General features: G+C 40.4%; 2 protein-coding genes across 2 annotated transcripts in view; both read left to right on the top strand.

Moving 5' to 3' along the window:
• The window catches only part of LOC136986013 (myelin transcription factor 1-like), a 67,236-nt gene extending 41,530 nt beyond the window's left edge, over positions 1-25,706 (top strand). Inside the window, exons 7-22 of the mRNA XM_067283462.1 lie at positions 13,385-13,454; positions 13,540-13,577; positions 13,651-13,678; positions 13,955-14,017; positions 14,098-14,177; positions 14,257-14,479; positions 18,161-18,442; positions 18,548-18,676; positions 18,941-19,000; positions 19,183-19,323; positions 19,395-19,457; positions 19,533-19,622; positions 19,707-19,864; positions 20,893-21,038; positions 21,472-21,713; positions 24,142-25,706. Coding sequence (XP_067139563.1) covers positions 13,385-13,454; positions 13,540-13,577; positions 13,651-13,678; positions 13,955-14,017; positions 14,098-14,177; positions 14,257-14,479; positions 18,161-18,442; positions 18,548-18,676; positions 18,941-19,000; positions 19,183-19,323; positions 19,395-19,457; positions 19,533-19,622; positions 19,707-19,864; positions 20,893-21,038; positions 21,472-21,713; positions 24,142-24,172 — 1,844 coding nt within the window. The 3' untranslated portion in view covers positions 24,173-25,706. The remainder of the gene's footprint in view (positions 1-13,384; positions 13,455-13,539; positions 13,578-13,650; positions 13,679-13,954; positions 14,018-14,097; positions 14,178-14,256; positions 14,480-18,160; positions 18,443-18,547; positions 18,677-18,940; positions 19,001-19,182; positions 19,324-19,394; positions 19,458-19,532; positions 19,623-19,706; positions 19,865-20,892; positions 21,039-21,471; positions 21,714-24,141) is intronic.
• LOC136985992 (CDK5 and ABL1 enzyme substrate 2-like) overlaps positions 1-26,812 on the top strand; it is a 390,978-nt gene that overhangs the window by 41,716 nt on the left and 322,450 nt on the right. The window lies entirely within an intron of this gene.

Raw genomic sequence — 26,812 nt, 5'->3', positions numbered from 1 at the left:
CGTAAGATGCAGGCATACGGTTGACATTATAGTTAGGGGAAGGGTAGAAGTTCGGATCACGAGGGGTTCGAATGACCGGGAGTTCGAATTAGCGCCACCGCACTGTATTTATTTTAAAAAAAATACGTAATTTTTTTCTGTCTGTCATTTCTCTTGGAGAAAAGAACTAAATCGTTGCGATTAGTAACTAGCGTCATATCAGATGAACACCTCTCTTAATCAGTTTTCATTTATCAGATAGCAATTCCCCTTGTTCGCTGTTCCACCGTGCAAACTTCCAATATTTTTAATCGAAGCATTGGAAGCTAACGGTCGAGTTTAAGCCACGCGAGTTGGCTGTACAGTACATCGAAGCAAACTTTATTCATTTTCTACCAGCAAATTATTTAGCGACATTTAAGTGAATAAAAATGTTAGTTTTAGTTTTCGAAAATGAAGATTTAGACGAATGCTTTTAAAGTTATGTCGATGACCTTTTGAACTTTAAATGGAAAAGCCAAATCGGTTATCCTGTCGGGAATTTTAAAACCCCGTTCACCAATTTCCAAATTCATTTTAAAAGTCGATGGTCTTTCTTGACGCCATAATAATTCCGAATGATAAATTCTAATAACCACTCAAGTTCTATCCGAGACTCGATATATTATATACAATTATTGGCCAGTTAAAATGCAAATATTCAGTTTTAAAGGTTCGAATCTTTTAACTAATTAAATGGAGTCAAGTAACTTTACTGGCAAACCATTTAAAATTGCACGTGGCGCCATCTGTTAAAATGTTTTTAAAATAAAATTGCGTGTTTTTAATTATTAAAAAACGTCTAAAAGTTTAATACGAGTTTTCTAAAACATTGTAAATGCTAAAAACAAGTAATACCTTCGTTAAGTGCCATCTCACGTACGACGCGTAACTCCTTCGACCTTTAACCACCAAAATTTAATGCCATCGATCCCCTGTAATACCTGAACCACCTGCAAAATTTCAGAAATTTTTGACGAAAGGCACAAAAATTATTAAGCTTCAACGAGGACGAACAAAACTGCTGTACGCCCACACACTAACACTTAGCGCCCACTAGTGGCAGAGTGAATAAAGCCATCGAACATCAATAGTCAGTTCGCGCCCGGCCACGTAAAGTTTTCTGGGTTTTCTTCACGTTTGTAGCCTAACATTCAACAGGAGCCAATTTTCCGTAGAAAGTCCTCCCCTGGTGGATGACCCACCTGTCGCGTTGCCGAATATAAATAAAACTAAAACCAAACTATTAACACTCATACAAACATAGGGGGAAACGTTTTTTACATGTTTCGAGGTGCTCCGAGTCCATTTTGGGGAGGGGTCAAATTTTGACCCATGGCCATACTTTCCCTTCGTTTACAAACAACAGCCAGGAAAGTATTAGGATCTTTTAGATTTAATTTATTTTGAAATTCTCGTAATCTAGATCGAAGCGCCTTATTTATTTCGTAGTTTACCGAATATAAATATAAATATGACGGACAGTAACGCGTCTTTTTCCTCTTCCTCCCCGAAAGAAGAATGGCAGAAAATAGAAATTTCGCGAGACGAGACGTTTCGAAATGAAGTTTTTCGGCCGAACTTACGCATTAAAATATATTCCGCCTTCCATTCCTTTACCTCTTAAATTATTACAATTTCGAATGGTCGTCGATGACGAGTAAATTCATCCCAGAGTTTTCTCTTAAGACCGCTAGATGGCGCCAACGTACGGAAGGTTTGCAGTCTCGGGAGGAGGCGATTGGAAGTGGCCGACGAAATTATCTGCGAAAGTTCGATACGACGATGATGTTAGGACTGAATTTTAATAAGTTAAATATCAAAATGGGAACCCAATGAAATCATGGCTTACGGTTACTCCGATAACCCGTTTTTCTTGGCATTTTTAATTGGTTGCAATTTGAAAACTGCCGACCTATACATTCTCACTGTCTGTGTTCTTTATTAATCTCGAGAATAGTGTTAAACGGACTAAAACCCAGGCCAGATACGGAGGCCCTGTATACGAATTTCCGGGCTGGGCCGGAAGTGACGCGATTAAATTACAAGATGCTTAAAAATTTCATTCGGCATGGCCACCACGTCATAATAAATAATCGCTCGTATTTTTAAACGGAGTTGTAGAAGTTCTGGAGTTTCCCCTATAGTCCTAAATGAACGCGTGACGGAAAGCCCCGAAATCTTAATTCCTTTCCGTCCTTTGGTCAGAAGCGTTAATAAAATTCGACTTTTTCCACCACGTTCGGAAGAAAAAGTGAGATTTACGTTTTAAGTAAAAAACGGTTACATGTAGGCCTCCTACAACGCGGTACCTTTACAACGCGTTTTCGCTCCAACGCGGTTGGAAAAATACGGAAATTTTCTTACAACGCGGTACTTTTACAACGCGGTTTAGGGTATTTAGAAACGAATTATCTTTCACATAACAGAAAAATCGCAACGGATCACATAAGTGCAGTGGAACTTGATGGAACAAGCTCAGATCTTGAAATAAGGCCAGTCAAACATTCTCGAACAACTATAATAAGTGACGATGAGGACTGAATTTGAGCATAACATTATGTTTCTTTTTGATTTTGACTTGAAATCATAATCTTTTTAGTTTTTATATGATGTTGAATTTTATTTAAGCTTTTTATGTACATAAATTTAAAAAATGATGAAAATATTACACCATAAAAGGCAGTTTTTCTCTTTTTAGAACTGAATCCCAGTTTTTGTATTAAGTTGGTGTCTCCTATAACGCGATTTCCCACAACGCGGTATTTTCAAGGAACGTATCTACCGCGTTGTAGGAGGCCTGCCTGTATTCTATTCTTCAAAACATCCCGCCATTTGTTTCTATTCGTTTCGTTGTAACGTTTTCGTTATTTCCGAAAAAGGATAACAGATGGCGCCTCCGTCTTACCCTCCACTTTATTATCTCTGTAGTCTATTAATAGCGACGGTGCGGGTGACGTCGTTAGTCGGACTTCTAATCTAAGCCGGTCTCAGAGCTCGACGGACGATTTAAAAGAATGCTTGTTTCTTCGTTATACCAATCGAAATACAGTCGTTTTACCAAAAAAAGAGGAATTAACGGCCAGCTCTTTTAACAAAAGATTTCCGTCTAATTTATAACGCGGGAAGGAAAAGAACTTTTATTAAAACTTTCTCGTAAATTGCTACGCTCGTCCAATAAATGCCAAACTACAGTAAACCTTCTATTTAACGAAGACCTTTTTTTATTGGCAGAGGGTGCTAAAAGCTCGGAACGATGATTTCCGGAGTATAAATTGGCCTACTCAATGTACAGTACTCTATATAATTTTATTCGTACTTATACGTCGTAACAACATTTAAACACATTTTAAGTATTTTTTTAAATTAAAATACGTTTAAAACTCATTCGATTTAATAGACTTTCGGCAATAGCCATGCCCCTTTCCCCAATTAGTCCGTTAAATCCAGGGTTTATCGGGTAAGTTTTCTAATTTCGCTTTTCGCGCCGACTATTCCCACCGTGTCGATATTTTCCTTTCTTACGGGTCGGCGAAAGTTCGAAAGGGGGTGGACGAACAAATTAGATACACGTTGTAGGCGCATATATAATATTTTAATATTGTTTACTTATTTAGTAAATACCTGGAACCCTCTCTCCCCGCCTTGCCATATACGAATAAAACAAAAACCTAATAACTTCTATATCTAGACTCGGTCACCGACATACGTACAATTTCCATAGCCCCGAGTACTGGCGGTCCAATTTAGGTATTCGGGTTGTTTACCGTTAAAATAGATTGCGCCAGACCCCCCTCCTTTACGGCACGAGTTTGGTTTGTTTTACGTAGTTACGGAAACACCACGCTTGGGTCATCTGCCGAGGGGCAATGTCTCCCGGGAGGTCTTTTAAGGAGACTGATTTAGACGATATTAACGCGAAAAAAGTCCGGAAAAGTCCACCTGACCGGCCCGTTGACTCACTACCGGCGTTCGGTGAATTTATTCACTCGGCCATCGGTAGGCTCTTACACCACGGGATCTTTTTACAAGGGAATTTTATTCCTTACGACTTGTCTCTTTTAATCCTCGTTAAGCCCAACACTCTTTTACCCCACCCACCACCGCTCGGTCCCTTTGCGTGAAATACACTATATGAGGCCACCCGTTCCGTGGTCATCTACGGCAGCGATTCTTAACAGGGGGGCCGCCAAATTATGCAAAATTTCCTTCATAATATAATAAAAAGAAAATTGATGTATAACCGAATGTCGTATGAAAAGTGAAATAAGAAAGATAAAGTTTTTCCTATTTAGTTTTTTTTTATTTATTTCTTATTTCTTCCTACATACAACTTTGTTAGTACAGAAGAAATAAATGCAAATATGTTACTTACACTGCAGTATTTGCGTTTTTTATTCCAAAGTAATTCAAAGAAACTATTAATGCTTGAAATTTTAAAAATAATTAGGAAAAATAGTAGGCTTAGTAGTAGGCTTTGAAAATTTAAATATTTTTGCAAAAGATATGCAAAATCTTTACGACAAGTTTAGTTTTAGCATCGACTTTGGATCGATTCATTGACATGTTTCTTATTTTATTTTCTGTTAAAAATTAATAAGTTTTTATGTTTAATTGTGAAGTTTGAATGTTATTTAAATAGATAATGAAATAATAAAGTTATGATTTACATTTATTATATAAAAAATAAAGCAATAATAAAAAATCAATTTATTATAGATAATTTAACAAATATAAATTATTAAAAAAATGGGGGTCACAAAAAATTATGAAATATTTGGAGGGCCGCGAGTATAAAAAGGTTAAGAACCACTGATCTACGGGACGAAATGGAAATTGCAGACAGGTGCGCTACGATAGACAGTGTTGCGTACGTCGCACCGACGCGTTAGGTGTAAAAGTTGACTTCAGTCATTTCTTTTTCCAACTTCGGCCTCTGTATTTTCTCCTACTCGCTCCTATCCTGACAATATACGCAATTTTCTGTCAAATATCGTAGCCTACGCTTTATTCTTCTGCTTTATTTATTCCCGTTAAAATAATAATATTACAAAGGCAACAAATTTAATCCTTCCGGGAACGGATAAAATGGTAATCGATGACGACAAATTCGGACGGAATCCTCAGGGCCCCAAAGAGGAGTTCTCGGCTTTCCAGTTAACGGAAAGGGTCGTCGTCATATCCAAAAAGTCAAAATAGACGGAGCAAATGTCCATTCGAATTACTTTAAGTCAAATTTTAAGACTGCGTCCGTTACGTTTTTCTATATGGTACACAGAATCGCGCGTAATGTATTAATAAATAAATTTTCTTGCACTGTAGCCTTAATCAAAACATGGCACTTTTACTTTCCCGGCCATATTATATATGACAGAGAGAGGAAAAGTATGACCACGGGTCAAAAAATGATCCCCGAGATTTTTAATTTTTGGACTCGGGACACCTTGAAACGTGGATAAATGCAAAATAGATTCGGGAGTAATTTCTGTACGTATGAATGGATGCTAGTGTGCGTGGGGGCACGATTTTGTTCACCGTGCTTTTTGACGAAAATTTCTGAAATTTTCCATGGATGTTTGTGTATTAGGAAACCGATGCCATTAAAGGTTAAAGTTCGAGGGGTGGGAGTAAAGAGGCTCGTGCATCGTATCTCAAGTAGGGTCGGACTTGACGATTTTGCTGGTTATTACCATTTACAATATTTTTTTACAAAACCCGTCCCTTTTCTCAAAATTAAGCTTTTTGTCATTTTATAACAAAAATATAAAAAGTTTTAAAAATAAAATATCGTAACAGATGGCGCCACATACGCAGTTTTAATTTTGCCGGGAAAGTTAAGCGACTGGTTGCTTATCTACGTAACTCGCGAAAATCTTAATATATTTTTCTTTTGATTGTAACTAAAAAAACACGGTTTCAGAAAATTGAAAATGATTTTCTTTCTTAAAGAGTAACTTTGGAAGAAAGATAATTCGGAACCGCATTGTCTTACGGCACAAAGATCGTTTCTCGTTTACGTACTTACAACAAATTCTAGTTGTCTTTCAAATTTCCTATAGGGCGAAATTTCCTAAATATCCGAAATTTCTGGTAGTTTTAAGTTGCGAAACCCATCCACGATATTTTCTTTTTCCTCTTACAACTCTTAATTCACTTATTAAAAGTTTTCGTTATAACCGGGATAAAGCTTCATTTTATTCGTTGGCGTTATCAACCGGTGGCGAATTTACGACAAAAAGTACTTCCGGTTCCGTCACTTTCCATTGGCCTTCACTCTTTATTTCGTTTCTACTCTTTACAAAAATTACCAGACAAAAACGAACGTCTTTACCGTTAAATTTTTTATCTAGTGATAAATTCCGATTTAAAAATTGGAACTGTTATATATTCTACAATAAGTGCGAACGTCTTGTGTTCGTTTTCGTACATTCGCTAACGTAACCTAAAACGTTTTTCGTGGCGACGTGGCAAATAACACGCTCCAAAATTCTCTATGGAAAATTAACCAGTAAAACCACGGATCGTATTTAAATTACGGAAAAATCCAAAATGAAAGTTATTAAATACCGGGACAAACTGTTAACGGCCTCCCCCTCGTAATAAAACTAGGAGACCAAACCTTACGGGCAATGGGTCCCGCGGATCAGCCCATATTTGATACTCGGTAGTTGTAGCGGTCCCGATGGAAAGTCCCGCGGCCACAAGCTGAAAAATGGACAGTTTTCCAGCCGCGGAACGTGATCCAGCCCTAAATCTTTTTTCGTTTCAAAATATAAAACGGTATTTGGCGCATCCTGGCAGAGAAATCGTTTGTTACGCCATACCGCGCTAGTAGATGCGCCTAGCAGTTACAGGCTCTTAGTCCTAAGAATTTTTCACGGCGTAGGCAACCAGCCTCCAGTACCGGCTACCGGCCCCAGAATATTATAACCCTGGCAATTTTTACGCGTCGGGCGGGACCCGGAGGTAGAGATCGCGCGCCGAATTACGTCATTTCCACCCCTCCGATTTGTCCGTGTGACATAAAAACAGCCGACCGACAAACGGTTGGATATAGCCGGTTCCATTTTATCCTGGTATTGGCAAGAAGCGCATGGAAGATAGAGACGGGGATTGTCTGCCATTTTCGCTTCCTCGGCAGTCGATAATCGGAAGAGACGCCAACGTTTGGCGTAGATTAACGAACAAATTCAGGAGCGGGCAGAGGATCGTATCGAAATGGTTTTCATTTTTAAAAAGAACAACAAAAGTAATAACGGGACCATCCTGCCGAATACAATATTTAGCTACGGGAACGGTGGGGTAGGGCCACCTGGTAAAACTTCATTAATACGCCTGGTGGCCGGGATCGGGCACACGTCGCAGAATTAAACTTAAAACGGGAATCCTGGTCTTCCGCGTCATTCGATTATCCGGTTGACGTAATTTGCTACTTATTAACGTTTAATTGTTTTTCGAAAAAGGCAAAAATATTTCTTCGTCCTAATCCTATAATCTGACCGGTTCTTTTTGTTTTACACATCGGCGTAGTGTTATATTTTCTACACCAGAGGTGGCCAACTTTTATGTACATAAGATCTACTTTTTATCTTAAAAATATGTCGCGATCGACTTGTTGTCATAGGCATAGTCTAAGTGGGGAGGGAAAGGTGTGAAATACGTACTATGTACACTGTTTCAGTACGAGGTGCACTCCCGCGGGCTATGGGGTAGATAAGCAAAATATATGTTTAAAACCATTTTTTATTTTTTAAATCACTCATTAAGTTTTCGATATATGGGCTCATAATGAAAATAAATTTCCAAACCCAACTTTTGATATTTACAGCTACGAGTTCATTCCGTACAGGCGGTACCTAAAAAATTCTATTTTTCGATTCTTTTACAAGATAGATTTTTAGTAACTTAAAATATAATATAATTATTTAAAAATCAATTTCAATGTATAAGTTGTGGTACTATTTGTTCGTAAATATGAAAAAGTTGTTATAAAAATGCACAGCATGGCTGATGATTTGATTATAAGACTTCACTTTCGCGAATTTTTTGGGCCAGGAAAATTTATCATTTTTAGATTTATTTTTTGCTAATCTATCAATAGCTCGCAGGAGTGCGTGCATCTCGTACTGAAACACCTTGTATATCTACCTAAGTAAAAAACAACATAATTATTTAACTCACCAATAAACTCACGGCTAATAAACTCACGTCCAGGGAAATTAAAACAACATGAGTAATTATTAACAATATTTATTAATTCAAATTAGCTACAGATAAAGACAGATTTCGAATTTATTTTATTACCTTAATATTAATGGAAGGACTGAGTTTGCATGTCTCTAAGCAAGGAATCATAATTAGGTGTATATCCTGACAAAGATGGTAATAATGAGTCCTCAGTATGGTAATCAGTCAGGACAGAACGTTGTTTAGTCTTCGTTAACTTTAAGTATGAAAATGCTGATTCACACAGGTATGTAGATCCGAAATAAAAATAAATATATTCGCTACATTTGGTGATACTGGGATATTTTTCTCGGTTGACGTATGACAGTATCAAATATTCAAGCTAAATGGCTGTGTTTTTCTATGAGTCGCGTAATAACTGCATGCATACTGTTGCGTTTGCTCGTTACATTCACACGTTACGTTCGGTTACAAGTGTAACACATTAAGTCAAGACATTGCGAGCGATCGACCAGTCGATCGCGATCGACTTGTTGGCCACCCCTGTTCTAGACCACCTTCGCCGTGGTTACGGAGTAGGGGGAAAAACCACCCGGGGTAATTAATCTCGCCGGACCTACTTCCGGCATCCCGGAAAAAAGTACAGAGAGCGAAGCTTCCCTTTTTCTCTCCTACGGTCGGCGGTGGGAAATGTGGGCCGGAATGGGCCACGGGTCCGAATTCATCCCTTCTTTTACTTTCTGGTAGTGGGAATTTGGCCGGGATTAATCCCGCCGCTCCGTTATATTCGACCAAGGCCCGACGTGTCAAAAACAGATAACCGAATCGTCCTTCGGTACAATTGTTTCCGGTCCGATAATAATTAATATTTAGGACGGATAAATGGCGAGGTTGAGGCCGAAGTTTTAAACACGAAAACGTGCACGTAGGACATTTCACGAACTTCTAGATTTACAGGAAAGCGGCGCTGAACGTCCGACGTACACGTTTTCGCGTTTAAAACTTCGGCCTTAACCTCACTAATATTTCCTGTGCATTACGTAAAAATTCTCCGTCGTCGTCCTTTATATAGCGTGTAAAAGACGCTAACGTAAACTACACTCTGGCGCTTTCTCAGACACGTCAACGCCTTTCCCGTAAATCGCCACCATTCCTATTTTTACTCTACTTTAATTTAAAACGCTGCCGAAACGGGTGGAAATTGCAGCCCGGCAGAAAGAATCCTCGGCTAATAGGAGCAAACGAATAAACTGGATACAAAAATGGCCGGTAGGAAAAGGGAAGAGGTAACGTAATGGAATTTTTGAAGGTTTTGAAATTTACTACGGTATCGGACGAACCGGCACGGAATAAACCGGTCGGACACTTTACGGTCTTTTTTACACCCGGGATTAAAAATTTGGCTAATACCAATGGGTCAGCACTTCCGTTACAGTAAAAAGTATTAAACTTACGTTACCATTAACATTATAGAAAATATCGGTGGGAATAATGGTGTGGCTCGTATTCGAAACGATAGTAAATTTCCAGTATACGTAGTGTATAATACAACGGAGCTGTCGTTACCGGCGAGAAACGCCGGCACGGCCGGATTGGACCAACGGCAACATTTATCGATAGCTGTAAACTACGGTACACGCCAGGTAATTGGGTGCCGATCTCCTTTAACGAAAAAGCACCACCGGTAATTTCGTAGCCAAATTCCTTCCTTCCGGAAAATTGCCGACAGCGAAAAAAACTTAGCGAAAGAACGTCGATTGGTCTGGCCGTATCAAAAAAATCGTCGTTGGCAATTTCCCATTTGCACATTAAATGCGCTAGGAAAAAAGGCGAGGGAGGGTAAGAGAAGCCTCCTGACCGCCAGAAAATTATCTTTGGCTTTACCCAAACTTTGACCGAGGCGCAGTTTCCGCTAACTTTCCAGTTTGAAAGTTCGGCTCCGGCCGAATTCTTTCCTCTTGCCCAAGACGGAAGAGGACCCCCACCCAACTCGGTGGCCGGGTTGTTAACGTCGGAAAGACGATTCTCTCTTCTTTAAACAGTGGGAACGGAAATAAACCGCAGATTCCAAATCCTAGTCTCTCTCCCATCTTCTCTCTCGCGCTTTGTTCTTTTCATTTTCCCGCTCTTCCGAAAAGTATGGCGGCTCCACCCTGTCCCGGGCGCTTATCGCCCTCTCGGCCGGGAACTATAAGCCCGATCGCTGCCGGACCCGTCCTCGACTTTAGCGGAAACGGAAGCAGATTCGGAAAAAGACTCGACTTAACGGCGACTTCTATCGATACTTCTCCCGTCGGCGTGGGGTAAAAAAAGCCGCGCCGGCCAGGGGCAAAAACGGAAAGAAAAAAAAAAAAAAAATCCCGGACGACGACGAAAGAGTTGCTTGGGATGGACGGTGCCGATGTCTAAGGCCTTAAAAGCGATTACTTTGGTCGACGGAACCAGGCGGGCCGCGGTCGTCGTTTCCGGTTCTGGTCCCCTGGGGGTAATTCCCGCCTCCCGAAAGACGGCGGAAAAACCTTCCACGGAACGGAACCGTAGTGGTCGACTTTCCCTGCGACGGAAAGGGGATTGACCCTTCTCCAACGGTCGGCTTTTTCTCCGGTCGCCTTCCCCGACCGGAAGTAGTTTGTCCCCTTTCTCCTCCCGACTCCCCGAACGCCACTTCAGGTATGGCGCGGTGCGTTACTTCCTCTTCCGCTCCGGAAGTCCTACGTCGGCCGACCGTGGCGGCGGCCCGCCGCGGACCACTTCCGTTTCTCCTTCGGCCCGATGGGAGGAGGAACGATCGGGGGGGGAACCCATCGACCGCGGCCCGGTCCTACCCGGCACTCCTTTTGTGGACTAATCCGGGCGGAGTCCGGCCGACAAAATTTCGGGGGACGATGGATGGGGGACGGATGACTGCGCTTCCCTTCCGGGCGGAGACTGTTTCCCGCAAAGAACGCGGGCATGGGTCCGCTCGACCTTCGCCCTTTCCAGCGGCGGCGGCGACGCTCCGAGACTTAATGAGTCCGACAAATTAGTTATTTCGGAATTAGTCCGGCGTTCCGACGAAAGAAAGACCGAGCGCCGCCACTTCGTTACGCCGGATAATTACCGGCGCGCGCGGTCGACTCTTCTCCGCCGCGTGGCGCCGACGGTCCGGGTCGGTCCGACGCGCCTCCCGCACGCGGCGGCGGAAAGAAGAGATTTTCGGGGGAGGAGGCATTTCATTCTAACAGATTCCTGAAACTCACTCCCCCTGCTGGCCGCCGAGGAAGGAGTTTTCCGCGCCCACTCGTTTCCGAAATAAAAGCATCCCTCACCCGCCAAACGAAATCTCCCAATATCTCGGGTTCCGGGATTGGACGCTAGCGCGGCGTGGCACCCCCTGGGCCTCCGACGGTCGGTAGCTAAACGACCGAAGGATTAAAATGTCGGCAAGACCGTCTCCACCCTTCTCTCCAATTAAAAGTTAACTGCCGGCGGAAAACGGTAAGAAAGGGGGAAGGCGTCGATTAACCGGCGGTGGCTGGTTGTCCGCGCCGGACTGGCCGCCGGAACCGACGGGCGACGACGCGCATTCGTCGCTCGCGCGGTCGTCACGTGATTTACGAATCGCGTAATAAACGGACGGATAGGTTAATCCGGTGGAGGGGTCGGAGGCGGCGCTGCCGTCGGACGATTCGTAATTATCGGAAGGGCTCGGAGCGGCAGCGGCTCGTCAGTCGGTGACGAAGCGCACGTGCGATCGACTCCACCGTCATGTACCATCCGTACCTGTGGGAGAATTTCCGCGTTCTTCGGGCCGCGTGGCTGGTGGCCGTTCGAGGTAGGTCTACTCCCCGCTCCCCCGGCGGGTGGTCATCCGCCTTTAAAGCTTTATCGCTCCTGTTTCCTCTCTCCGCTCCACCCGTATCCGATTTCCGGCCCGTGGCCGAGTCCAGATTTTACTTTTTCTACCCACGTCGCGCGCCGAGACAACCGCGCCGATTTGGGGACGGACCATCCGTTCCGGCGGGAGAGGGCGCGGATCGGCGCGTGGTAAGCTCGGGCAAAAACCCCCGTCGATTCCGCCGTCCGCCGGGTCCGGAAGAACGATTGACGACGGATAAACGATGACCGTCGACCGACTTAATCCAGCGCTGCGCGACGGCGCTTCCCTGGTTCGTGTCCGCGCGCCACGTCTTTTTCGCCCCCGGCCGGGATTTCCCCGCGGCTGGGGTCTTAAAATTGAGAAAATTAGCCGGAAATTCCCGGGGCGAGGACGGACTGAAGCGCGGGACGGACGGAAATGAGTTGGAAATTTGCAAAACGCATACTTGCGCGTTTAAATCCGGGGAAGATTTTTCGATTTAAAAGCGCGCGCGGTCTCCCATTAAGTCGCCCGCCGACTTCCGAAAAAGGCAGCCACGCCGCGTCTCTACCCGTCGGCTTTTCCAATTCCGATTTCCGGATATTATCGCCGGAACGAAGCGATCGAATCGTCGCTTCCGCCGGAAACAAAACTCATTCCGATCTAATCGATGGAAAATTGACCAGAAATTTTGGCGCGCGCCTCGGCTCGGCGACGCGCGCCCACCTATTCCCCTGCGGGTGGCCCACCCTGGTCGTGGCGCCCTTTCGTTCCCTACTCCGGGAAAAATTTCGGCTTCCGCCACCTCTGACCCTGGGAAAATTTCTCTAAAGAAAGGTCGGGAAATTGGCGCCGAAAAAGCCGTCTTCTCTGTCCGACGCCGGAGCCTGGCGGGTGCGTTTTTTTCCGTCGTCCCAAAACAGGCGTCCGGGGGGATTTAACGAAGAGGGGAACAGATTAATTTCGGGAATTGCGCTCGGCGGATCTCCGGTCTCCGGGGTGGACTTCCGGCCACCCGAGCGTAATTAACGCCTCCGATTATTCGTTCCCGTTTATCCCACGCCTCTTGGCTTTAGCCAAAGGCCCGTTTCCTAACGAAACCGGGTTTTGTGGCCGCGGCTTTCGCCCCCGAAGGTGAGAGCTTTTTCCCAGCGAAAAAGTCGCGCCAAGATGGGTTACGTCGCGCGGCGGTCGTTTCGGGTCGGCGAGGTTATCGATCGGCCGTCGATGCCGATACCTTGTCGTTAATTGTCATCGATGACGTATTTGCCGTGTTGGAGACTTATACTTTCTTTTGCGGCGGGGTCCGAACGAAAGTAACGTGGTCCTTTTGTGTTTCAGACGGGAAGTGTTCGGCGGCGGAGTGCAACGGAAGCGGTCACCTGACGGGGATGTACTCTCAGTCCAGAAGGTGAAAATTCGCTTTCTTTTGCTTGCTCTCTTTGTTTCTATGTTTGTAACTGGTAATGGTAACCGAGTATTTTCTCGCCCCGCAGCGTGACTTGTTCGAGAAAAGAGCGAGCGACGCCGGACGGTGAGTGTTTTCCACTTATTAGCGTTTAGACACGTATCCGCGAATTAACGTATTTTTCCATTATTAAACGCAGCCTTGGCAATGAACGATGTACTAGTCAAGTAAGTGTAATATAACTTTTAGAAAATCGTTATATTCGGCCGAGTTACTATATTAATTAGCGAGCGTTGCGCGGAATGGCCGTGCATCCCATTGCAGTAGCCGTTTAATTGGTCCGACAATCGATGCGGACGGAACGGATCGGAATAACCACATCGCATTATAAACAATGGTTTCTGTTTACGCGTGAAATGTTAATAACTACTCTAACGAACTGTCTTTAACTAATGCCGTTTCGCTCCGCTAATTACTCTGGTTATTTTTTTTTAACCCGCCAGATGCCCCACTCCGGGATGTAACGGCCGCGGACACGTCAATACCTGTAGGAACACGCACAGAAGGTGAAAAACCTTTCCTAAAAACGCTAATTACTTCTTTCCGCCCGACTCTCCGTAACGCATTCTACTTTCCGTTTCTTTAGCATTTCCGGTTGTCCCATCGCCGCCATGGAAAAAATGGCGCAGAAGGAACACGCATCTAATTACAAACCGCTGATTCAAAGTAGGTATTTCTCTGCTTCTCCCGTCGCGAAATTTAAACCTGCCGAGCCATTAATATTCGAGCGGAAACCCGATTGCAGGTCCGACGTCTTTCGACGGCCTTCTTCGACCTTCTTGCTACAACAAACAGTTGGAAGTGGACGACTACAAATATCCGTGTTACGTCAACCAGCCCGAGAAAGAGGACGTGTACTGTAGACAAATGTCGCCCCAGTCGGTGTATGGTTACGAAAATTCCAGGTATTATCAGAGATATGTAACGCCCAAAGCTAAATTGACGGAATCCGACTTGGACAAACAAAGGTGAGAGTCTCCTGTTTTCCCCCTAACCTTTTCTTTTAAACGACAAGCACTTGTACTAAAATATCATAAAACCCAAATATGGCACGATCGGGCGGAATATTTACATTGCCACCGACTCCGGCCGGCTTTGCCGTAGGGAAGGAAAAGCCTGCCACGTTTCCGTCCCCTTCGACGTTAAATAAAGGAGGAATAATTACTGTTTGGCGGCAATGGCCGTCGCGATTTTAAAGTTAGATCTGAAAATGAGACGAGATTTTTCTTTTCTTCTCCTTCTCTCAGAATCCAGTTCGAGTCGGCGCCCACCGCCATAAATCTGTCGACCAAGAATTCGGAAAGGGAGGTGGATCCGTCGACGACCGCATCTAGTGCCTTTTCTCTTCCACCTGTCGACCTAAGCACCGACGGCAAGTAAGTGCACAAGCACACGCCCGTGCCAAATTTGGGTTTCCCTTTATTATAAGTGCTTCCGTTCCTACGGCATCTTACCTCGCTCTCGGCTCTTCCTCCATTTCTCCAACTCCGCCGAGTTCGGAAAACGCACCATTTTCCGTTCCATCTTTTGAAAATTTTTCCATTATACCCTGGAATTATCCGATTGGTTCTTTCGTAACGAAAATTCTGCGTAAAAAACTGGCGGAATGCGTCCGTTTCTTTCTCTTTTGTACGCTTTAGCCAAAATTAAGTAAGTTGAACCCTACGCAATTACCGACGTTTCCCGGAGTAAAAGCCGCCTAATTCCGAGTCTACTTGTATTAAATTTCTAGTTCCAAACGATCCCGTCGTAGCCCATTCCCGCTGGGATTTTTCTCCTTTTCTCCATCGGGGGTGGCGAGAGACACTTCGTTCCTCTCTGTAGCCGTTTCAACCACGATAATTATGTTGATGTAACTAAACTAAACTAAACTAACTAAATAAATAAAAGATTCAACTAGCCTAGTGTTGAGAAAAATGTCACTTCATTGTGCCTGTACACAATAAACACGATAATTATCTTTTTAGCTATTACGTTGGACTGCGGCAAAGTTTTCTTACACCTTTACCGAGAGGGAGCGCTAGCCGGGCCTTTTCCGCGCTTCTCGTACAATCGAGTCATTCTCCAAAATTCCATCTATCGATTTGACTAAACTTTGCCATTTCGCCTAATACGAGACCAGCGAATTAGAAATGTAATAAAATTTGGGAGTCCGCCGCTTCCTTTTCGATTTAAGGCGAGGTCGAAGGGACGACGCAATTTTTGAAATTCTTTTTTATTGTTTCGAGAGGTCCCGAAATATTAGGATTGAGCGGCCGGCGATCGAACCCGATCTTGGCAAGTCGAGTCGAAGACGAAAAAAGACGGGTTTGGAGCAATAAAGAAGACGGGAAACGCAAGTAAGGCGAAAATGTGCAAAACCTTTAACGAAGGCAAATCAGATTAATGCCAACGGACGGATAATCTGGTCGTTTGGCGTCTCGATGATAACAATGGTTATACGTAATGATTTATTTTACATATCATTAACGTTGCGAGCTATTTGCAGATATTTCCAAATATGTACTAGGATTGTTTCGACGAAATCGGCAAACAGCGCGCCGTTTGTGACCGAGCCGGTCCAACGGTACAAGTACCGACATTAGCACTTTATGTTCCGTATGGTTCTATAATAAAGACGTTCGAATTAATAACGTTATGCTAATTATATAGATCGAGCGCGTTTCCCTTTAAACTGTCGGCGCATCGTTGTCTCTCGCACTGATTAAACCCGCCTGTTCCCTCCCCGCAAACCGTTTTGTGCTATTTACTCCGTTTTTTTTTTTTTTTTAATTTCCCCGCCCGACCGGAAAAAGAAAACGCTAACCTCCAACCCATAAATAAAAACATCTCCAAATGCCCCGTTTTTCCGTTATTTTCAAAAACATTCTCGTTTATAAAATAAACTATTAAAGATTTTTCGTCAAAACTTCCGCGAACAATTAAAAAGAATTGTAAGATGGAATGGAATAAAACACTTCTGTTTTTTGCATCACTTCTGGGAATTGCGGTAATAAACGAAAATCCAAAAAGTGCACAATAGAAATCGGTGTCCAAATAGGTTTGTCTCCGGGCTCGAGGGATTGTCTTTCCGGATGTCGTTTGCACATCTAACACCTAGTTAGGAGTGGGTTTCTCTTACCACTTCCCCACGCACCGACAGACATTTTCCGATTTTTCTGAGATTAATTTTTGTAATTATTTCTTACCTAAGAATTTTTTCTAATTTTATCGTTTTGTTACTACCAATTTAATAACGCGCACAGGTCTTTATAGTACCGTGTTTTCCGGGGGAAGGTGCCACGAAGTATAGCTTCGAGCAGCGCCGTAACACTTCTTACACCTAGCTTATTACTAAAATTACGAAAACCTGAACCACCGTACGTCGTTAAAGCAGTAAATAATAATTTCCCAGTTGTGGGTGGAAGATGTTTTTCCATCTATTACAGAAAGGTGGAAAAACGTCTTTGTAGCGCATTATACCGGAAGAGCGTGAGAATGGGCCACGTAATGGCTAACATTATCCCGGAAAAATAGTGTCAATTCTTAGCCGTTTTTTTTTAAAAAATAGGTAATTCCTAATTCGGCAAAAATATTTTTTCGTTGGAATTTAATTCTTTTCCGACGGAATTATCGATTAATTGCGCTTCACTAATCCAATTTGATGGAAATTCGTAGCCTAAAACCTATTCCCATAGCTCTCCACCACCTTCCTTTCGGTATTCGTCACCGAAAACTTTCGTACCGACTCTCAAAAATATTCAGGAAATTTTCTCTGGCAATTTCTGAAATCCGCAACTTGGTAAGAATTCTCCGAAATACCGACTTTAATACGAGAAACCCGATAATAAAAATTCGGATAAAGAGGAATTCGAATCAACGAACAAACGTAAATCCAAACAAATTCGAAAACGAATTTGTTTGGATTACGTTTGTTCATCCAAAGAATATTCTGCTGTTAAAACTTTTATTTTTAAAATGGGACGAGCCGAAGACGTGGCGGATTTTGCAAAATTATTTCCGAAAAACAATTCCACAGCCTTCCTCCAACCGTCGTCCTTTCCAAATCGGAAGTTTTCAATTTTCGCAATTTGTTTCCACGATCTAATCGAAATTTGGAAATTTGTTTTGTTTTGGAAAATGATGGAAACGAAACGTTCTTTGACCGTAAAGGTTTTACTTTCGAGTGGAAATATTTTTCATTGCCTAATTTTTGTGTGTTCCGGGTAATAAAACTTCGTTTTCTAAACAACTGCCCGATTCGGTTCTCCGCATTATAATAACGCGAAACTTTGGAATTTTAAATAAGAAACAAGCGACTGTCATCTTTACGTACGTTTAAAAATGTCTCTTTGGTCACAACTACATTTAACCATCGCAGTTTTATTCGTTCGTAATGATTTAAATCTACCGACGAATTACGTTACTTCGTGATTTATGTGGCTACTCGCTTAATCCAGCTATTGATAAATGATTTTTAACCGTTACGAAAAATAAAAAAACGGTGATTTACGTTCTTCTTTTTAATTTACGTATATAAACCAAATCCTTGTCCATTGTCTGTATTATTCCTTATGCCCATGGCCGAAAATTCGTGGCTTTGTCGGCTACAAAAAACGAAACCCACCTGCCGAGTGAAACTAAAGTGTCGTGTTCTTTTACCTGTGTAGTTCTTCGCAAATATATGGAGTGGGCAACGACCAAAGACCATCTGTTCTGGTTTCTCCGAAATCCATGTACTCGATCGAAGCGGAACAAACGGAACCGGTAGACTTCTCCACCAGTCACGCCGCTCTAAGAACTTCCCCCGTCATGGGCGGGCGATGCAGCGCCATGGATTCCTCGGAACACTGTTTGGCGCGACACTCGCCCTATCCGCAAATACAGAGCCCGGTGGGCCATCAAGATCCCGGACGACCCAGTACCTGCCCGCTCAGTACGGACCACGATAAGTAAGTATCCGCGCCTTTCGTATGTAAATGTACGTACGGTACGTACATTTACGTCGTCCGAAACGTACTGTACGTAAATGCCTTCAGGATTTAAATTCTCTTTAGGACGCTACCCCCCAAACTGGTCAGACTGACCACGTCCAGGAGTCGGGAAGGACGAGAACTGATTCACTGCCCCACACCCGGATGCGACGGCATGGGTCACGTGTCCGGAAATTACGCTACGCATAGAAGGTAAATAAAGAAAATATAAAAGCCGCTTCTTTCTTTCTTAAGTAAGAGTTAAATTTTTCTGGGGAATTACGTAGGCTTACGTCAAAATCCTTGTGTTCTGCTACATATAAGGACATGTTAAATTAATCTTAACGAAATAATCTAAAATTAATATCAAAATTAATTCGAAACCCGGATTAATTAAAAAGTAATTTTTTTTTTTTAAACGGAGATTATTTTTAACGGAATCGCAGCAAATTAAAGTGCCGTATATATATTTTACAGTATATCAGGTTGTCCTCATGCAGATCGTTCCCAAATCCAAGCACAACACCAGGAATTGAAGTAAGTTGCAGAAATGTACTTCGTAAAATTACTGTTATGAAAATTAACGGGAATGGGAATATATTTTTTAATTAAACCAATTAAATAAATTTAAGATTAATTAATACAATTTATTGAAATGGTCGATGCGAATATAATAACGTGTAACTTGACGTCACAATCCACAGTCATTTCCTTGCCAGGTGTCCGACACCCGGATGCGACGGCTCCGGACACGTCACCGGAAACTATTCTTCTCACCGAAGCTTATCGGGATGCCCCAGAGCCAACAGACCCAAAAAAGTGCTGCACAGAGACGACAAGAACGAATCCGAACCTTTACGGTAAGCGTAACTCGTTACGTAACTCGCAACTGAATTCTTTATTACTTATCGCATCGATTTCTTTCTTTCAGTTGTCCAATTCCCGGGTGTGGCGGATCTGGTCACGTGACAGGAAAATTTCAGTCGCATCGCAGGTAAATTCTACTCATTTTTTACTCAAAAAAATAAAATTTGGAAAGGCAGAATTGAAATGTCGCGCCATTCCGCAGCGTATCCGGCTGTCCGATGGCTAACAGAAATAAAATTCGACACGAATCGGTGGCACCCGACGGAAGATCGGTGAAATCGGAAGGAGTCAGGTCAGTTCTTTTAATATTTAATAATTAAACCAAGTTTGGACTTTAGTTGGCAAATCTACTGAAATGCGCCGTTGTTTCGTGCAGCTGTCCGACACCGGGTTGCGACGGGACGGGACACGCCAACGGCACTTTTTTGACACATCGAAGCTTATCGGGATGTCCCAGAGCACCGCATTTATTGAAAAAGACAAAACCCATGAACGACGAACCTCAAGCCGTTTCCGTCAAAACGCAACCGACAAGTAAGTCACTTTAAGATAACAAACCTCCTTCACTTGTATTTAAAAAACACACCTTTAAAAAGATACTCAAAGGGAAACCGACACACAGTTAGGCCTATTCTCTTCTTTTCCGAAATTCCCGATCTTTATTATTTGTTTAGAACTTTATCCACATTTACAATTCATTTCGAGAAGTTTGCGTGGAAAATCGAGTGTAAAAATAGAAATTTTGAAATTCTTCGGAAATTAAGTAAGATTCTTTCTAACTTGCTTTCCGAAAATGCTACATTTTTTCTTGTTGAAATAAAATTTGCAGTTTCTACCAATTCCATCCAATTTATTTTCCCACATGTAAATCACATTTTCTAATTTATTGAGAAAGTATTTTCCTTAAACATTTCATTCGGGCCTATTGTAGAGTTAATGGGAGATCCAGCGTCAGTTTAAATTGCTAATACTGTATTAAACACAGTCCAGTCGAGTTTATTATAATGCTTTTTCCAAGTCAGAAATGCGTTCGAAAATCGGACTGAAGTAAGTTATTATTTGTTCAGAGGTGAAATTTCACTCTGGTCCGAGACTTTCATTAATTCACCCGCTGTAAACACGGACGCGATTATTACACGAATTAAAACACGAATTATCTTTAATTTTTGAACGTTTGGTTCAACCAAATCGAATATTAAAATGTTATTTCAGAACCATAAAAGATAAATATTTAGCAAACCGCAACACAATATTTAAGTCTAGTCAATTTTCAGTATTCTCTTATTGGATACGTATCGGATAAAGTGTAGCGTGAGTACAAAACAATAAAAGAATCGAAAGGATAATGAATAAATAAACAAACGTTAGAGTTAATTAGAAAAAATTAGGCCGCCGTACGCGTACACGCAGAACGTGGTATGACGTGAACACTAGTGGAAACGGAGGGTTTATCAGTCACACAACCGAGATACAAAAAATACAAATATACAATGATTAAAGTTATGATCAAAACCCATTCAAAAAAGCAATTAAGGTAAGACGATGTCATTCTCTTTGGATAGATAACACCGAAGAAAATGCGGACATTCAGGCATTAGAAGAAGAAATAATGGAGTTACAAGAATACAATGCCAAAGTGGAATCAGAAATGAACCGTCTTCGGACTGACATCACCCAAATGGAACAGCATATACGTATGACTGTCAGGGTAAAAGTAATTGCGATACTGATGACCCTATACACACGTGAAGGGAACTGGTTAATATGTCGCAACGATAGTAATTGTTTTTTAAAAAAATACGCTAGGGGCCATGGGAAAAACAATCTTTTTGTTTTCTTTAATTTTTTAAATTCAGATCTAATTCGCTTTAATGTGCTAATTGCCCATTTCTTAATTAAAATTTTAAATGGGACTTGTTTTGTTTTTAATATTTGTACCGATGGACGCATTGGATTCGGTTTTGATCTCGTGCCACACGAAACACGAAAACCGATTTTAACACACACACGATATTAAAAGAAGTAACAGGACTGACTCTTATTTGTTTCTATTAGCGCAAGTTCAACAACGTTAGAAATTATTTTAAATAAATTAGGATGGTGACGAGTAAAGATCTCACTTTTACCGTTCTATTACTTAGGACAATCAATCTCTGGCCCAGAAGACTACCCATTTATCTGAATATTACGAGTCTCTCCGCAACAATTTCATATCCCTGTTAGACCACGTCCGACTACCGAATTTTGAAGACAAACCCAATGTCGATAATTTCGATACCTACCTGAATAAACTTCAGTCCCTGTGTACAGATAACTACAGACACGACAACAAAACTGTTTATTCTTCTGTCAGACAAGCTCTCCAAGAATTCAACGTACCTGTGTGAGTATTCTTATCTTAGTTCCATATTTTCCTATTTAATAATAAAATCCTTTAGTTTGTGTACAGTGCATCGTTTTTAGCCTTTATTTCTGGCATTTTTTCCTCAACTAATGAAAATCAAACTAATCTAATCTTATTTAGTTTTTTAAATAAATATTTCCGAAGAGTAACTCTTACAAAGTACTCCTCAATTTATAAACTTCATTTTTAATCATTTCTAATAAAATAAATCAGTTATTGCTACTAAATAGCCTTTTATCAGCATTAATTTTTTATTTTTTCCTTATATAATAATGCTAATGTCTTTTTAATCGTCATTAATTGAAAAGGCCATTATAATAATTTATCATTAGTCAAACTAGACAAATGAAACTACAGTAATAACTGAACAGACGTATCTGTAGATAATTAAGAAACATATTTCTGTATTAATTATACATTAATCTAAAATATATACACACACACACATATACATATATATATATATATATACCGTATTTTCTCGATTAAACTCCGGAAGGGTTTATTTTTAAGACATACTGTATGTATCCTCGGAGTTTATTTGAACTTTCGGGATTTTTTGTCTCGCAGCAGGTTAAAAATTGAAAAAAAAAAAAAAATACCAGAATTACTTATATACAGTACTTTGGAACAATCAAAACGTTTATTGATCGTATTTATGGATTACGGCTACAATATTTGAAAAAATCCAACTTAACTTTCGAGTTGCTTCACTTTCCCGGCAACATTTGGTGGCGCCATCTGTTACGATATTTTATTTTAAAAAGATTTTTATATTTTTTAACTATTATAAAATAACAAAAAACTTAATTTTGAGAGTAGGGACGGGTTTTATAAAATATTATAAATGCCAATAACCAGTAAAATCGTTATTAAGTTTGATCCTACTGGAGATACACACGATCACCTTTATCTCCCTACCCCGTCGACCTTTAATCACCAAAATTTAATGACATCGATCACTCTAATAAACAAACCTCCGTGCAAAATGCCAGAAATTTTCGACAAAAAGCACGGGAGTTATTAAGCTTGGGAGAAGGTGAACAAAATCATGCTCCTCCACACACATACACACTAACATCCATATATTCAGAAGAAATTCCCGAAACTTTTTTGCATTTCTCGACTTTTCAAGGTGTTCTGAGTCCAAAATGTAAAAATCTTGGGGGTCATTTTTTTTACCCATCGACATCTTTCTCTCTGTTATATAGACTATAACAGCCGGGAAAGTAAAATTAGTGTTTTCATAGCCAATTCGGTTGTTACGTTGACATTTGTGCCCGTTTTGATGTCAACGTCGAAATCGGGATCTCATCTACCATCTCTCGGTTCCAATTCACCGTCTCCAATTCGCATTTTCTAATTAATTTCCGTCCGATATGCTCTCGACTTACGAACTCCATCGCGACTTTCCCACCCTGGATTTCGACAATATTTATAGCTTTATTTCCAAAAATATCCATCAACCTTGGAACAGAAAATGACTTGTCGCTCTAGACAATTCGAAATGGTAGAATTTTCGTTTTCTTATCTGTGGCTGTAAACTTCATTATCCTGTACTCTGCACTACTTTGGCATGTTATCCGTGCCTTTCAATACGAGGTTTAATGGAGGAAATACGGTATTTTTTGGTTTAATCTCTTGAGAAAAGTATATTTTTACGTAAATTTAAATTCCCGTCAAGTGTATGCAAATTACAATAACTGACATACCCAAAACAAAAAACTTCGGGTCGGTTCGATTGAATGGGATAGCGCACAATTTTACGTAAATTTGATGGAATTCTTTAGAATTTTTCGTCGTAAAACCCAAGTAATGACGTCAAATTGACGCAAAAATGTAGCCTATTCCAACCAATCGAACAGACCCGATGTAACGCTCACTCGGTCGAATGATGATGCTAAATTATATTTAACTAATATTTAACTATAATCAAGATTTTCAATAAACAAATTTATTAAAATAAAATAAATATACTACTTGAAAATAAGGATTCAAATAGTACAGTACGTATAGACAGATACGAGGATCTAAGACCGATGCGATGATGATGATAGGATTTTTTCAATATTCAAGTACAGGTTAAAATTCTAAATTTATATAAAATTATTGTATTTTTTAAATGCGCACGTTTTAACTCGATACTTTATCGACATTATTGTTTAATTCTTTCGCGTTGATGTCAATTGGTCCTTATATTCCAGAATCCTTGTAATCGATTACATCGTACAGGTACATCGCATCGGTCACATCGAACAATACCTGTACAATGTAACCGATTTTAAGGATCTGTACTCGCTATAGATTCTTATAAGATAAATGAAAATTTTAAAACGCCAAACCTAGTTTACCTGCATTATTTTTAAATAAGTAGAATAACTTAATCTGCGTACTTATATTTTTACAGACAAAACTCGAATGGTTGGGTGAGATCCTGAAAACTCGGTTGAAGAACCAGAAGTATCTTCAACAATAACCTTATGAACTTCCATGCATCAATCGATTATTACAACCTTTACAAAGGCGATTTTACATTTATATTTTCTTCATTTATTCCATTCTTTAATTACCATTTATACAAACACATACACGTACATATATACATAGACATATATATATATATCTTCAAGGAAAGTTTTAAATTTAACTCTCGATTCTTGCTCGTCTTCAACTGGAATAACATTAGTTTAAAAGTTTAAAAAGAGAATAAGAAAAAGGAAGAGCAAGACTAAAAGTCACCAAGTGATGGAAGAACATTCAACCAAAAAATATAAGAGCCCAATTTCAAAATCATTATACAAAATAACGCAATATAAATGGCAACTATTGTCTCCCTTCCTAACGTTGTTTATGGCTGTGATTGACCATTACAGTGCTGTATCGTTTCATTCACACAAATAAGTAAATAGGATAGCGCAACGCCCCTTCGAGAAAATTGTTTAAAAACGCGTATGCTGTATAAAATGCTATCATCATTGTTTTATTGTTCACGCAACATTACTTCTGGACTACAGGGTGAATTTTGATCAGTCATAACATTATTTGTTACATGCGGTATGGTTTATTCCAAGGGACCAGACTGGTTGTGCGATATTCTGGATATTGTTATGTTAATGTTGAAAAGCGGAAAACACGTGTTGCGGAATGGATACAAGAGAAGTGTTTAAATACAATTTTTATTCTTTTATTTTTTATGATTTTTTGGAAAAAAACGAAAAATATCATTCATAGTCGACTGCCATGTTGTGATTTGTTGTGATACAGTATTGTGTAAAGACGACTCTGACGTGTCTACTTTGTCCCATAGAATATTTAGTAATCATTATACTCTCCCATTAAAAAAAGATTAAAAACAAAAACAAAAAAAAATTGTAATTGTTGCTAGCAAAGTTGCCAAGGGGATTCCCATTAAAAAGAGGTGAATTTAGATGCTCCTCGAAGCCTTAATGTCATTCTATAGCGGGTGGACGAACCCGCCATTGTCTGTGATCTTATGTAGTGATGCACACAATTTTCTAATTTGTTTTTCTTTTTACGGACAAAAATAATACAAGAAATAATGAAAAAGATAGAATTTGCGTTGTGTGATATTCGTTGTGCTAAAGATAAAATTTTAAATAATTCAAGAAATTTCAACTTATTTTTATCTCATCCGAATCGATTAATGGCGAATATTGTGAAAAAAAGGTTTTAAACTATACAAATTGTAAATAGAGGTAAAATATTATCTTGGACATTTCAAAATCAAAGTTCATTTGGTTGATTTTTCTGCTCCGGAATTGTCCTTTGCCGTGTTGATTTTTACTACCTGGTATTGTATAGATACTGTGGTTGTATTATACTGTTCTGATTTGTGATTGCTTATACACTGTTCTCCATTGTATCATGAGACTCTAAGCATTTTATTGTCAATAAAGCAACATAAGTTTTAAAAACTGATTTGTAAATATTTTAAAATAATTATAGTCGACCGCCTTCGTTATTACCAATAAAAATTCCAGTATCAAAAGTAATGCTTCGTGCTCGAGACGGCCTAAATTGTACCTGGTTAATCTAAATTTTTCGTGCTAAACGATAAGAACGGCATTAAAATATATTCATTTTTTAATCAAGTTCGATTATTATTAACGAATTTTCTTTGTTTACTAATTGTTTTACTAAAAATGTATTAACGAAGTGATTGGGAACGAGCGGAGATTTCTTAAAAACAATACAGTCATAAGCTATTATTCGTGGTACGTACACGATCGTCGGCAATAATTAGATAAAGTCGTTGGTTATTAAATAAATAGTACGAGTGTTGATATAATGTATCAACCGATTGTAACCGAGAGTTGGTTGATACTATCTAAATTATATACTCGCTAATGTCCGGTCATTTGCCTATAACAATAAGCGTATTACGCAGTCGAGGTTCTGGCAAGAAAATGTAATTCCCAATAGGAATTTTGCTTACACATCTATTTTTATTCAAACGTCAAACGCTAATAGGTAAGGAAAATTAATAGAAAAAAATTATTTCTTGCAGAAAAGTCAAACGATTTTATATTTAAGAACAATAACCTTTAATGTTAAATTGTGCCGTTGAGAAATACGTGTTCAAACCCCTAACCGGAATGTTATCGTGTGGTCATTAATTGTAATTGTAATCAATTATTTCTTAAATATCGTTTAAAGTAGTTAAAGTTCCTGGGAACAAAGAGAACTCTCGCCTTTTCCAAAACTAAATGTAGCTGTATACGTAATTAGAAGTTGCCGAACTTCATCCCTTTTCAGGTTTAAGAGAATGAGAGTGTGCGATTATCAACATACCCATTGAAAACGGTAATTATTATTTTTAAACTTAGAATTACCGTTTATTATTACAACGATAACGTAGAGGGTGGTGGTAATTAAATGCCATCTATCGAACGGGACGGCATCAAAATTTATATTAAGTTACGCACGTAAGTCCGTTAAGTATGTTATTCGAAACGTGGGGAGTACGAAAAAATTTCATAGAAAAATGCACCAATAAGGGCGCCGTACAAGGTGAAACGCATTAAAAGGTAGAGACAATGCATGGCGAACACAAACCC

This window comes from Centruroides vittatus, unplaced genomic scaffold, assembly GCF_030686945.1.
Source record: "Centruroides vittatus isolate TY-2023 unplaced genomic scaffold, ASM3068694v2 contig_986, whole genome shotgun sequence".
Classification (NCBI taxonomy): domain Eukaryota; kingdom Metazoa; phylum Arthropoda; class Arachnida; order Scorpiones; family Buthidae; genus Centruroides; species Centruroides vittatus.
The sequence above is the reverse complement of the archived record's forward strand: the minus strand, read 5'-3'. Positions and strand labels throughout refer to the sequence as shown.